Here is a 13,063-nt window from a genome sequence, read left to right on the forward strand (position 1 = left end):
CTTTTTCTTCAGTCTTCTATCCTTCTCAGCTTGAGTTCCCAGTTTGCCCAACCCCAGGGACTCCTGGGTTGCCGCTTCGGTCTCCATAAAGCCTCCTGTGAAGAAGTAACCACTCATATTAGGTTGCATACATTGTGTGAATTCTGAAATTACATTTTTTCAAGTTTATTTGAACAACTGTTTAGTATCACTTTTTTTTTTCTTTTTTGGCTGGACATGAGTTTGAGTAAACTCTGGGAGTTGGTGATGAACAGGGAGGCCTGGCATGCTATGATTCATGGGGTCGCAAAGAGTCGGACACGACTGAGCGACTGAACTGAACTGAACTGAACTATATTTCCAACTCAATATGCATTCAATGGCATGGCATAAACACACACGGAGAGAATGAGGGGGGAAAGTACCTATAAAAAAAAAAAGGTAGGCCATTCAATCACAACTAGTAGCAACTAATACATGTGGCCTGTACACTGAGAAACACTTAAATATATAGTCTGCAAGCTTCGAGGTTTATTTTTCTACTTTTCTTATGAAAAATGAAAAAAAAAAACCTGTGCAGTGTGTGAGGTTTTTTTCACTGTTTGAAATATTTGAAATTTTAAATGTATGATGGAATAAATGATAGCCCAATGCACAGAAACTCAAGTGTATGTCTTCTGTTCCAAATTGAGAGAATGGAGAGATATTTGCTAAGTTAAAACTTTTTGTCTTTTGCTCTAGAACACTCCTCTGCTCACCTGGCTGACTCCTACATCCTTCAGTACAAACCTGACTTTCAGAGCTTACTATGTTCTGGAAGGCTTTGCTTTGTTTTGTAATTTTAATCAAATACCTGAAAAAAATTCTAAATCTTTCTTCAAAAGAGCCTAGTAAGAATTGTTTTTACCAAGCAGTTCATAAACTATTTGATGTAGTGTCAGTTTCATTTGGCTTTAGGATATATATGATATATTTATATAACTTTGGAATAAGAGGAGAATGTCAGTGTGTTGGGCATTGAACAATTTTACAAAGCAATTACTTAGCAACAGGGATCAAGACCATCCCCATGGAAAAGAAATGCAAAAAGGCAAAATGGTTGTCTGAGGAGGCCTTACAAAAAGCTGTGAAAAGAAGAGAAGTGAAAAGCAAAGGAGAAAAGGAAAGATATTCCTATTTGAATGCAGAGTTTCAAAGAATAGCCAGGAGAGATAAGAAAGCCTTCCTCAGAGATTGATGCAAAGAAATAGAGGAAAACAACAGAATTGGAAAAACTAGAGATCTCTTCAAGAAAATTAGAGATACCAAGGGAACATTTCAGGCAAAGATGGGTTCGATAAAGGACAGAAATGGTATGGACCTAACAGAATCAGAAGATATTAAGAAGAGGTAGCAAGAATACACAGAAGAGCTGTACAAAAAAAATCTTCATGAGCCAGACAATCACAATGGTGTGATCAATCACCTAGAGTCAGACATCCTGGAATGTGAACTCAAGTGGGCCTTAGAAAGCATCACTATGAACAAAGCTAGTGGATGTGATGGAATTCCAGCTGAGCTATTTCAAATCCTGAAAGATGATGCTGTGAAAGTGCTGCACTCAACATGCCAGCAAATTTGGAAAACTCAGCAGTGGCCACAGGACTGGAAAAGGTCAGTTTTCATTCCAATCCCTAAGAAAGGCAATCCCAAAGAATGCTCATACTACTGCACAATTGCACTCATCTCACACGCTAGTAAAGTAATGCTGAAAATTCTCCAAGCCAGGCTTCAGCAATACATGAATCGTGAACTTCCAGATGTTCAAGCTGGTTTTAGAAAAGGCAGAGGGACCAGAGATCAAATTGCCAATATCCTCTGGATCATCAAAAAAGCAAGAGAGTTCCAGAAAAACATCTATTTCTGCTTTATTGACTACACCAAAGCCTTCGACTGTGTGGATCACAATAAACTGTGGAAAATTCTGAAAGAGATGAGAATATCAGACCACCTGACCTGCCTCTTGAGAAACCTGTATGCAGGTCAGGAAGCAACAGTTAGAACTGGACTTGGAACAACAGACTGGTTCCAAATAGGAAAAGGAGTACGTCAAGGCTGTATATTGTCACCCTGCTTATTTAACTTGTATGTAGAGTACATCATGAGAAACGCTGGGCTGGAAGAAGCACAAGCTGGAATCAAGATTGCCAGGTGAAATATCAATAACCTCAGATATGCAGATGACACCACCCTTATGCAGAAAGTGAGGAGGAACTAAAAAAGCCTCTTGATGAAAGTGAAAGAGGAGAGTGAAAAAGTTGGCTTAAAGCTTAACATTCAGAAAACTAAGATCATGGCATCTGATCCCATCATTTCATGGGAAATAGATGAGGAGACAGTGGAAACAGTGTCAGACTTTATTTTTTTGGGCTCCAAAATCAATGCAGATGGTGACTGCAGCCATGAAATTAAAAGATGCTTACTCCTTGGAAGGAAAGTTATGACCAACCTAGATAGCATATTAAAAAGCAGAGACATTACTTTGCCAACAAAGGTCTGTCTGGTCAAGGCTATGGTTTTTCCAGTGGTCATGTATGGATGTGAGAGTTGGACTGTGAAGAAAGCTGAGCACTGAAAAAATTGATGCTTTTGAACTGTGGTGTTGGAGAAGACTGTTGAGAGTCCCTTGGAGTGCCAGGAGATCCAACCAGTCCATCCTAAAGGAGATCAGTCCTGACTATTCATTGGGAGCACTGATGCTGAAGCTGAAACTCCAATACTTTGGCCACCTGATGAGAAGAGCTGACTCATTTGAAAAGACCCTGATGCTGGGAGGAATTAGGGGCAGGAGGAGAAGGGGACGACAGAGGATGAGATGGCTGGATGGCATCACCGACTCGGTGGGCATGAGTTTGAGTAAACTCCGGGAGTTGGTGATGGACAGGGAGGCCTGGCATGCTGTGATTCATGGGGTCGCAAAGAGTCGGACACGACTGAGCGACTGAACTGAACTGAACTGAACATATCATTGTTCATAGATTATCTGTTCTAATTGAAAAATGAAAACTTAAACCTGGGCTCTGTTTTCCCTCTGCTGTTCACTGTGTGGAAAACATTAAGTCAAGGTAAATGAAAAATGCTCGTTATTTTTAAGTGGGTTAAGGTATACATATGATTTTAGTTAAGAGATTTAAATTCCATTTAAGCTCAAGATTAGGTAGAGAGATTTAAGCTAATACTCTTACAAAGACCACACAAAAACATTCACCAATATATCAGTAAGCATGTACCATTAAAGATAATTTTGCTGTAATTGTTTTTCATAATTTATTTTAGAAAATAATTTAACTACTCAATACTATTAGTTCTGGAACATTGTCATAAATAAGTTAATCTTATAGCCTAGTTATTCTGTTACTGAACTGGATAATTACAAGAAAGTCATCTTTAATTGAAAACATATCGATTGCTATCTAGATCTTACTCAGGGATTCAGAGTTAGAGGAATGAAATTAACTTTATTCAATTATGCACATAAGCAATTAAAACTTAAAGAACTTTATATTGTGAATGATTTTCATTATTGGTATCATTAGGGAAATCATCTACTTGTTGACTAAAGTACTCTTAGGGCATATTTTCAAATGTGAAAATTTCCACTATGCAGAATGAGTGAATATTTTCATTTTATTTTTCTCATTGGTATCCTTGCCCTACTGTACATCCATAAATTACTATTCACCATATGCAATTAACAATAAAATTGCTCTCTGGAAATATAAATGGAAATGAATAGTGATTCACTTAAAAGTCACAAAATTCTTCATCAGTCCAGATGGGGACACAGAGATTGATGAGTAGACATATTTCATAAACAATGAGATATTCTCAATCATTATGTGGTTGGATAAATCAGGCCTTTTATTCTTCTGAGGAGAGAACATATAAATTATGACTTAAATTTTTTACATTTTAATTAGAGAAAAGAACATTTTAAAAAGTTTAATGTTCTGGAAGAGAAACAAAGAGAGCTCTAGAGGAATTTTGAGAGTCCAAACTAGATCCAGAAAAAAAATAGTAGACTTTTCTTCTCACAAATACAATTCTAAAAGTAAAAGGCATGAGGGGCTTGGAAATACTCTGATCACTTCAAAATCTAATATCCTTTAAAGAAATCTGATAAAGAACTGTTGCTACATCATGTTTGAAAATGCCAATAGAAAATGACACATAAGTCACAGTAGGCAAAATTAGTTTTAAGCGGCATGGGCTATACTCTCAAGCAGGAACAAAAGTCTACTTATGTGCACTTTTAAGCCCAAATAAAAACATTTATAGATGAGAAAAACATTCTTTCATAGCACTGATCCAGGAGTCCTATAAATCTAAGGTTCATCTCTCCAACCATCTGACCTGCTAACCGTAGGGTAACCTTAGCCAAACCTTCTAATGAACTCGTTTACTCTATGAATGATTATATAAATCTGGTGAGAGTCTGTTTCAGTTTTTCCTGGGCATCAGTGGGCTCCCATGGCCATGTGGACTTTAGGAATATCTATTCATCTAGATCTGTGTTTTATTCATTTATCACATATAGCTATTGAATACTTGAAATATGGCTGGTCCAAATTAAGAGCTCTGAGTATAAATTATGCACAAGATTTTGAAAACATAGTGCAAAAAAAAATAATATATCTACTTAATAATTTTATATTGATGTCTAGTCAAGGCTATGGTTTTTCCAGTAGTTATGTACGGATGTAAGAAGTGGACTATAAAAAACTGAGTGCCAAATAATTGATGCTTTTGTACTGGGGTGTTGGAGAAGACTCTTGAGAGTCCCTTGGACTGCAAGGAGATCCAACCAGTCCATCCTAAAGGAGATTAGTCCTGGGTGTTCATTGGAAGGACTGATGTTGAAGCTGAAACTCCAGAATTTGGCCACCTGATGTGAAGAGCTGACTCATTGGAAAAGACCCTGATGCTGGGAAAGATTGAAGGCGGGAGGAGAAGGGGACAACAGAGGATGAGATGGTTGGACAGCATCACCGACTCAATGGACATGGGTTTGGGTAAACTCCGGCAGTTGGTGATGGACAGGGAGGCCTGTTGTGCTGCAGTTCATGGGGTTGCAAAGAGTCAGACATGACTGAGTGACTGAACTGAACTGAACATGTTGAAATGATAATTTTTCTATATTTGTTTAAATAAAAACATTATCAAACTTAATCTCACTGGTCTCTTTTTACTAACCCTCTTAATATGGTTACTAGAAAATTGAAAATTACCTATGCGACTCGTATTTGCAGCTTGCATTATATCTCCGTTGTATTGGTTCTATACAGGAGACAATACCAATGTTGAGAGGGAGTGTAAATATTTGCATATGTTGGTGGGGGGAAGGGGGCAAATTTTTAGATACCACAATGATTGCAAAGTGCAACAGATATACATTAGATAGGAGTCAAGAATTCTAAACACCCTTCAGTAAGTAGAAAATTCTTTCATTTACCCATCTTGAAATTGCAAGAATGTGCCCAGTGAGAAACACTCATTCTCCAGGAGACCTCTTAGGAATATGGAGTGTGTACATACTAAGTCGCTTCATCTGTGTCTGACTCTCTGTAATGCTGTGGACTGTAGACGGCCAGGATTCTCTGTCCATGGGTTTCTCCAGGCAAGAATACTGGAGTGGGTTGCCATGCCCTCCTCCAGGGGGATCTTCCTGGCCCAGGGATCAAACTCACATCTCTTAAGTCTCCTACACTGGCAGGTGGGTATTCTCCCACCAGCGCCACCAGGGACTCTGTGACCCCTCTGTACAGTCCATGGAATTCTCCAGGCCAGAATACTGGAGTGGGTAGCCTTTCCCTTCTCCAGAGGGTCTTCCCAACCCAGGGACTCAACCCAGGTCTCCCACATTGCAGGCAGATTCTTTACCAGCTGAGCCAGAAGGGAAGCCCAGTGCCTCCTGGGAAGCGCCTAGTGATCTGGTGAGAGCATCATTAACTACACCCCACCTCACAGCATAAGGTGTTTAGGTATAGAAGGCTTCAGTCCCATGATGCAGTGGATACTCAGGTAATATATTGCTCATCACCTTGTCAGTGGCCCCCAGAGGTGGCACATGTAAAAGCCCAAGGCAAAGTCCATACCCTCTATGAAGTTCTCTGGGCCATCAGGCACTCCAAAGTCTCTTTCGTGAGGTTTTTGACGACTCTGAAATATTTGAGATGGGATCACTTTTAGGGTGTGAGGGGCCTAGTCAAATATTTCTTCCAGACCCCTTTCTATACAAATATTTTGAGTAACCCAAAATTAGTGGAAATACAATCTATTGTGATCTAATCTCATGTGATAGCATCTGATAGCAGGAGTGATTCAATTATTAGGCTGCCCTTCTGGAAACAAGGTCACCTTGTTCTGGCCCAGAGCAATCCTACAGGTAAAGTCTCCAGGCTCCCCCAGGAATCCGGAGAACACTAGATACAGTACAGAGAATTGGGGAGAAACAGGGACCCAGGTGCACATGGTTTGGTTGTATTAGGCATCGTGCTCAGATGGCACTGCCTTCCTGTCTGGTTCCATCTTAAAGGTAACAAAAAATTTGAATGCTTCTCAAATCTCAAAAAATATGAGACTTGACCTGGGGCTTCCCTGGTGGCTTAGTGGTAAAGGATCTGCTTAAAATGCAGGAGACCCGGGTTCATTCCCTGGATTGGGAAGATCTCCTGGAGGAGGGAAAGGCAACCCACTCTAGTACCCTTGCCTAGAGAATCCCATGGACAGAGGAGCCTGGTGGGCTGCGGTTCATAGGGTCACACAGAGTCAGACAGAGCTGAAGTGTGACTTCAGCTGTGCTGAAGACTCAGCAGCAGCAGAGACTCGACCTACACAGATACAGGTCTGGGGAAAGGGTGTGCTGCCGGGACAGCATCGCCAGTCCCAAGCTCTCCCAGGCACCAGAGGAAGGTCTTAGAGAATTTCAGGAGAGGTGCTACAAAGTATAAGATTCCCTAAGATCCAGGCTGAGGAATCAGAGGAAAGGACATGTGTATGCCCAGATCTACGGATGGCTTTGTTACTGTCCAGTCGCTAAGCTGTGTCTGACTCTGTGACCCCATGAACTGTAGCCTGCAAGGCTCCTCTGTCCAATGGGGTATTCCAGGCAAGAATCCTCTCCAGTAGGAGAGGATTGACATTTTCTTCTCCAGGGGTACTAGGCAGAGATATCTGTTCATTGGGATTGTGAAGGCAAATAGCTCTATCTTGCCTGGGCCTTAGAGTACATTGAGTATAATTTATTTCCTCTTGGCACTTGAGGTACGAATCTGTAGGAAATTCAGGCCAACACCCACGTGGCAGGGGCTCTATATCTCCATTTGTCCTGCAGAGTTCCTTGCTTATTAAAAAGAAAATCTAATCCAAGAGAGATTAAGACTATAATCTGCAGCTGATCAGTAGTTCCATCTTTCATCTACTTGACCTCTCTTCGGGATGAGTCCATACTACTCATTTTGATTTTAAACACACTTGAATTTACAAATGATAACTTGTTTCATAACTCAGTCTATTAGTCCTCTGGAGGAGGCACCTAGGCACCATGACTGGATCCTAAATGGCATGTAATAAACGCATTCATAACTGAACCTAAACACTGCTTTCTTCATAAGAAGACCTTTTCATTATGTAGAACATGACTCATCTCTAATTGATGCTTTGAGAATTTATATTGTATTTGCTTCTTCTGTAACATCTAGGAACAATCTGAATTTTGAGGTAAAGGCTAGCACAGCGACCAAATTTTAAGTGTAGACACGTGCTTGCTAAACACCATTGCTCTGATGTTGATGTTGCTTCTGCCCATTATTTTCTTATGCTGATTATAATAAGTAACAGAAATCAGACCATTATGATATAATACAATCTGACAGATGACCATGAAGAGAATTGCAATTTAGCAGGAAAAAACATGTCTTTGAAATGTATTGCCTCTCATATGCATTTAAAGGAAATTTGCAAGAGTAGTTTTTATTTATTTGTTTACTCAATAATATATACATTTTATGAATCTGTAATTAGGGATATTGCCTGTATGATTTACACGTATTTCTCTGCTTTTACCACTTTCCCAGCTGCTAGGGTAATCACGTGTGCTCTGTTCATTTTTGTTTACAGTCATTATTATTAGGACTCTGAAGACCTGGGTGGGTCTTCTACCTGGGTGTCTCCCAGGTAGTAAATGTGTGAAAATCATGTGGGACAGATGACCTACTAGAGGTAATGAATGTATTTAGCATCACTGCCTCTTCACACTCTGTTGCCATCTTCCTAACTGCTTGGCCGCCTCTGAAGCACGGCATGGTGCACGGATGCTCTGACTCCTCACTCTCACTTGTGATCGGACACTTGATCCTGGGACCCAGGTCATCGCCTTTGCGAGCTGTGCCTCCTTCGGCTGCTGCCTCCTAATCGATGCATTTCCAGTCTCTCAACAGTAGCCAACTTGATCCTCAATCCTTACCACTTCTTTGGCTTGATAATTTGGTTTCAGACTTCACATCCCAGCCTGGTATCCACTTCCTAACTAACCATATAAAGATCCAGGTTCCTTTCCATCACATCTCCCATGGAGTTTATCCTTTCATGTGGCTTCAGTAGTTTTTTTTGAGAGATAAGTCTTATTTGAAACTCAAATTTTACACCTTTTCAATTCTAAAGAAAACTGCACTTAGATATTCCGAGTAGAATCAAACATATCCAGGGAGGGAAAAAAATAATAATTTGAACACTTTACTGACCTTATGTCTATATATTCTATAAGAAAGTTTATAATGTATTCTGTGATGTTTTTACTATTGCCTTAATTGTTCTTTACTTTTTACACATTTATGTGTAATACCCTCAAGAAGTTATAAACTTTTGAAGAAAAAAGTTTAATTTCATGAAGTTTCCAAACACATGTTCCATGAGACTATGAGCTCAGTGAAGCACTTTTTGATGGAAACAGTCCCAAGAGTTTATTGTCTGGAGCACTAGCCCAGGAAGTGAGACCTGGGAACCACTGCCAACCCTCCTACCAGTGGCTGCTTCTCCTGGATGATTGGTAAAATCATCTGTTTCTGTATAGTATACACTGTGGGTCATTCCATGGTCTTTAGATATCTTCTAACTCTAAAAGTCTGTAATTTGAAAAATAAAATGCGTTTTCATAGTATGAAACTCATGTTACATACTTTATAGAAAGAAGAGCTCCTGGGTCTAAGGCTTAAACGTCAGAGCTTCATAGATTCAGGACTACTAGGTTTGAAATAGATCTTAAAGATCATCCTGTCCAACTGCCCTTCCAATTCTTGGAGCCCTTTCTATAACAGTTCTTCCTACTATTTACCTAGCTTCTGCTTGATAATCTCCAGTGACTAATAACTCATTATTTCACAAGCCAGTTTGTTTGTATATAACTCTGACTCCCCAGTGTTGCCTTTCTTATTGAGATGAAGTTAGTCTTTTAACACTTTGCCTAGAGTTTTGTAGCCTTACTAAACAATGAAAAAGCCAAAGATTCTACATATAAGAAGCTTTTCAAATATTCATAATCAGCCATCCAGACAGGTCAGCAAAGGGAATAGACTTGCCCTTCTACTGAGTTACCCCTCACATAATTTCAATTCTCCTTATCAGCTTAATATTTCCCTCCAAACTTCCTCCAAAGTTATGATATGCTTCTGAAAGTGTAGTTATCAGAGATGGATTCTATTCCCCAGCTCATGTTTTACAATAGAACAGGATGAAAAAGCCTTCTTTTATCTCAATGCTGTTTGTCTATTAATGTGTCCTAAATTCATTGACTTATTAACTTTAACGTTACATGAATATCCAAATTTTTCTTGCAAAAAATGTTCCCAAGAGTTACACTTTTAAAAATAGGATATTTTGGACCTTCCATGTCTCAGGTTTTTGAGGTAACCCTAAAGGAAGAACACTTATTTTTCTTTCATTTGTAATTTCTTTCCATATCACCAATCCATAAATCAGATCACTGTGCTATTGAAATATTCATGGTCAAGTGATTGGGGGATGTGTTGGTCAAAAACAGCGAATCCTCATCAAGCCATTAGAAACCTGGATTCAGGGTGTCATCACTACACTCATCATCACTATTAAAGGAGGATTATTCACCTGGTTACAAATTCCACCTCATTTTTCCATCATTCAGGCTCCATTTTGACATCTTGTGTACAGAGCTGCCATGAATCACAGCTCACCCAAATGCCTTTCCTGTTCTATTACTGAGTAACTTTGTCAAAGAAACAAACAGGCTTTATCTGACATGGCTATTTTGAACACAATTTAATTTGCTTTGCTTCAAAACAGGTTGATGTATTTGGATAAAATTAAAAGTCAAGCCAGTCAACATTCTGATTCAGTTCAGTTCAGTCACTCAGTTGTGTCTGATTCTTTGCAACCCCATGAACCACAGCACACCAGGCCTCCCTGTCCATCACAAACTCCCAGAGTTTACTGAAACTCATGCCCATCGAGTCGGTGATGCCATCCAGCTATCTCACCCTCTGTCGTCCCCTTCTCCTGCTCCCAATCCCTCCCAGCATCAGGGTATTTTCCAATGAGTCAGCTCTTCGCATCAGGTGGCCAAAGTATTGGAGTTTCAGCTTCAGCATCAGTCCTTCCAATGAACACCCAGGACTGATCTCCTCTAGGATAGACTGGTTGGATCTCCTTGCAGTCCAAGGGACTCTCAAGAGTCTTCTCCAACATCACAGTTCAAAAGCATCGATTTTTTCAGTGCTCAGCTTTCTTCACAGTCCAACTCTCACATCCATACATGACCACTGGAAAAACCATAGCCTTGACTAGATGGACTTTTGTTGGCAAAGTAATGTCTCTGCTTTTTAATATGCTACCTAGGTTGGTCATAACTTTCCTTCCAAGGAGTAAGCGTCTTTTAGTTTCACGGCTGCAATCACCATCTGCAGTGATTTTGGAGCGCCATAAAATAAACTGACACTGCTTCCACTGTTTCCCCATCTATTTCCCATGATCTGGTCCCATGGGACCAGATGCCATGATCTTAGTTTTCTGAATGTTAAGCTTTAAGCCAACTTTTTCACTCTCCTCTTTCACTTTCATCAAGAGGCTTTTTAGTTACTCTTCACTTTCTGCATAAGGGTGGTGTCATCTGCATATCTGAGGTTATTGATATTTCTCCCAGAAATTTCGATTCCAGCTTGTGCTTCTTCCAGCCCAGCATTTCTCATGATGTACTCTGCATACAAGTTAAATAAGCAGGGTGACAATACACAGCCTTGACATACTCCTTTTCCTATTTGGAACCAGTCTGTTGTACCATGTCCAGTTCTAACTGTTGCTTCCTGACCTGCATATAGGTTTCTCAAGAGGTGGGTCAGCTGGTCTGGTATTCCCATTTCTTTCAGATGACCATAACATCTACCACTGTGGGCAGGAATCCTTTAGAAGAAATGGAGTAGCCCTCATGGTCAACAAGAGAGTCCAAAATGCAGTACTTGGATGCAATCTCAAAAATGACAGAATGATCTCTGTTGTTTCCAAGGCAAACCATTCAATATCACAGTAATCCAAGCCTATGCCCCAATCAGTAACGCTGAAGAAGCTGAAGTTGAACGGTTCTATCAAGACCTACAAGACCTTTTAGAACTAACACCCAAAAAAGATGTCCTTTTCATTATAGGGGACTGGAATGCAAAAGTAGGAAGTCAAGAAACACCTGGAGTAACAGGAAAATTTGGCCTTGGAGTACAGAATGAAGCAGGTGAAAGGCTAATAGAGTTTTGCTGAGAGAACACACTGGTCACAGCAAACACCATCTTCCAAAATATACAAGAGAAGACTCTACACGTGGACATCACCAGATGGCCAACACCAAAATCAGATTGATTATATTCTTTGCAGCCAAAGATGGACAAGCTCTATACAGTCAGCAAAAACATGACCGGGAGCTGACTGTGGCTCAGATCATGAACTCCTTATTGCCAAATTCAGACTTAAACTGAAGAAAGTAGGGAAAACCACTAGACCATTCAGGTATGACCTAAATCAAATCCCTTATGACTATACAGTGGAAGTGAGAAATAGGTTTAAGGGACTAGATCTGATAGACAGAGTGCCTGATGAACTATGGACAGAGGTTCATGACATTGTACAGGAGACAGAGATCAAGACCAACCCCATGGAAAAGAAATGCAAAAAGACAAAATGGCTGTCTGAGGAGGCCTTACAAATAGCTGTGAAAAGAAGAGAAGCGAAAAGCAAAGGAGAAAAGGAAAGATATAAGCATCTGAATGCAGAGTTCCAAAGAATAGCAAGGAGAGATAAGAAAGCCTTCCTCAGTGATCAATGCAAAGAAATAGAGGAAAACATTCTGATTACTGATGCGTATTCGTGGATCTTGAGATTTAGAACCTCTGTTCCTGATAGTCTTGAGTTCAGACAATGTAGCAGGCAAAGTTCTTTTGGGCCAGAAACATACTGAAGCGTTTGTTTGTTTGCTTTTTAAATGAAAGGCTGTCTATGTTTATACACTATGCACCTTGCTAAATTCAGTGTTCTTCAATGTCAGTGCCATGCTTTCACCAATTTCCTAAAGGCCACAGTCAGTACTCTGCACTTCACGTTGGCTCATCATATGCTATTCATTCAAAAGAGGAGTAAATAAATGACTCTGGATGATCAACATTCTACCTGCCCCCACCCATAAAAATATCAGTTCTCTTGGGCTTCCATGTCCTCTTGTCAATGCCTCTTTTCTGGTTGAAGTTTTGCTTTACAAGTAAGAAGATAGAGGCAAAAGTGTTTTGGAATAGTTGCACTTATTTGCATATTTTGTTCAAATACATTAAATCTTTGTTTTATTCATTTTCTTTAAACTTAAATAACTAAACAAAAATAGTAAAAATAAGAATTTTATAATTCCCCTTTTGACCTGGGCAGTTTTTTCAATTATCACTTTATTTTGGTTAGTGCCTTTTTGGACACTGTTCTTACTTATATATGACATTCAACTATATCTGTCATTCACAAAGATACAACTTATGCAAAAAATCTTTTA

General features: G+C 39.7%; 2 protein-coding genes across 23 annotated transcripts in view; one reads left to right on the forward strand and one right to left on the reverse strand.

The window, feature by feature from the left end:
* ACSS3 (acyl-CoA synthetase short chain family member 3) overlaps positions 1–13,063 on the forward strand; it is a 247,922-nt gene that overhangs the window by 226,827 nt on the left and 8,032 nt on the right. The window lies entirely within an intron of this gene.
* The window catches only part of PPFIA2 (PTPRF interacting protein alpha 2), a 500,106-nt gene that overhangs the window by 63,010 nt on the left and 424,033 nt on the right, over positions 1–13,063 (reverse strand). For all 21 annotated transcript variants that reach the window (XM_070454264.1, XM_070454272.1, XM_070454269.1 and 18 more), the window contains one exon: positions 2–95. In XM_070454264.1, the coding sequence (XP_070310365.1) occupies positions 2–95 (94 nt within the window). The remainder of the gene's footprint in view (position 1; positions 96–13,063) is intronic.

This window comes from Odocoileus virginianus, chromosome 24, assembly GCF_023699985.2.
Source record: "Odocoileus virginianus isolate 20LAN1187 ecotype Illinois chromosome 24, Ovbor_1.2, whole genome shotgun sequence".
Classification (NCBI taxonomy): Eukaryota; Metazoa; Chordata; class Mammalia; order Artiodactyla; family Cervidae; genus Odocoileus; species Odocoileus virginianus.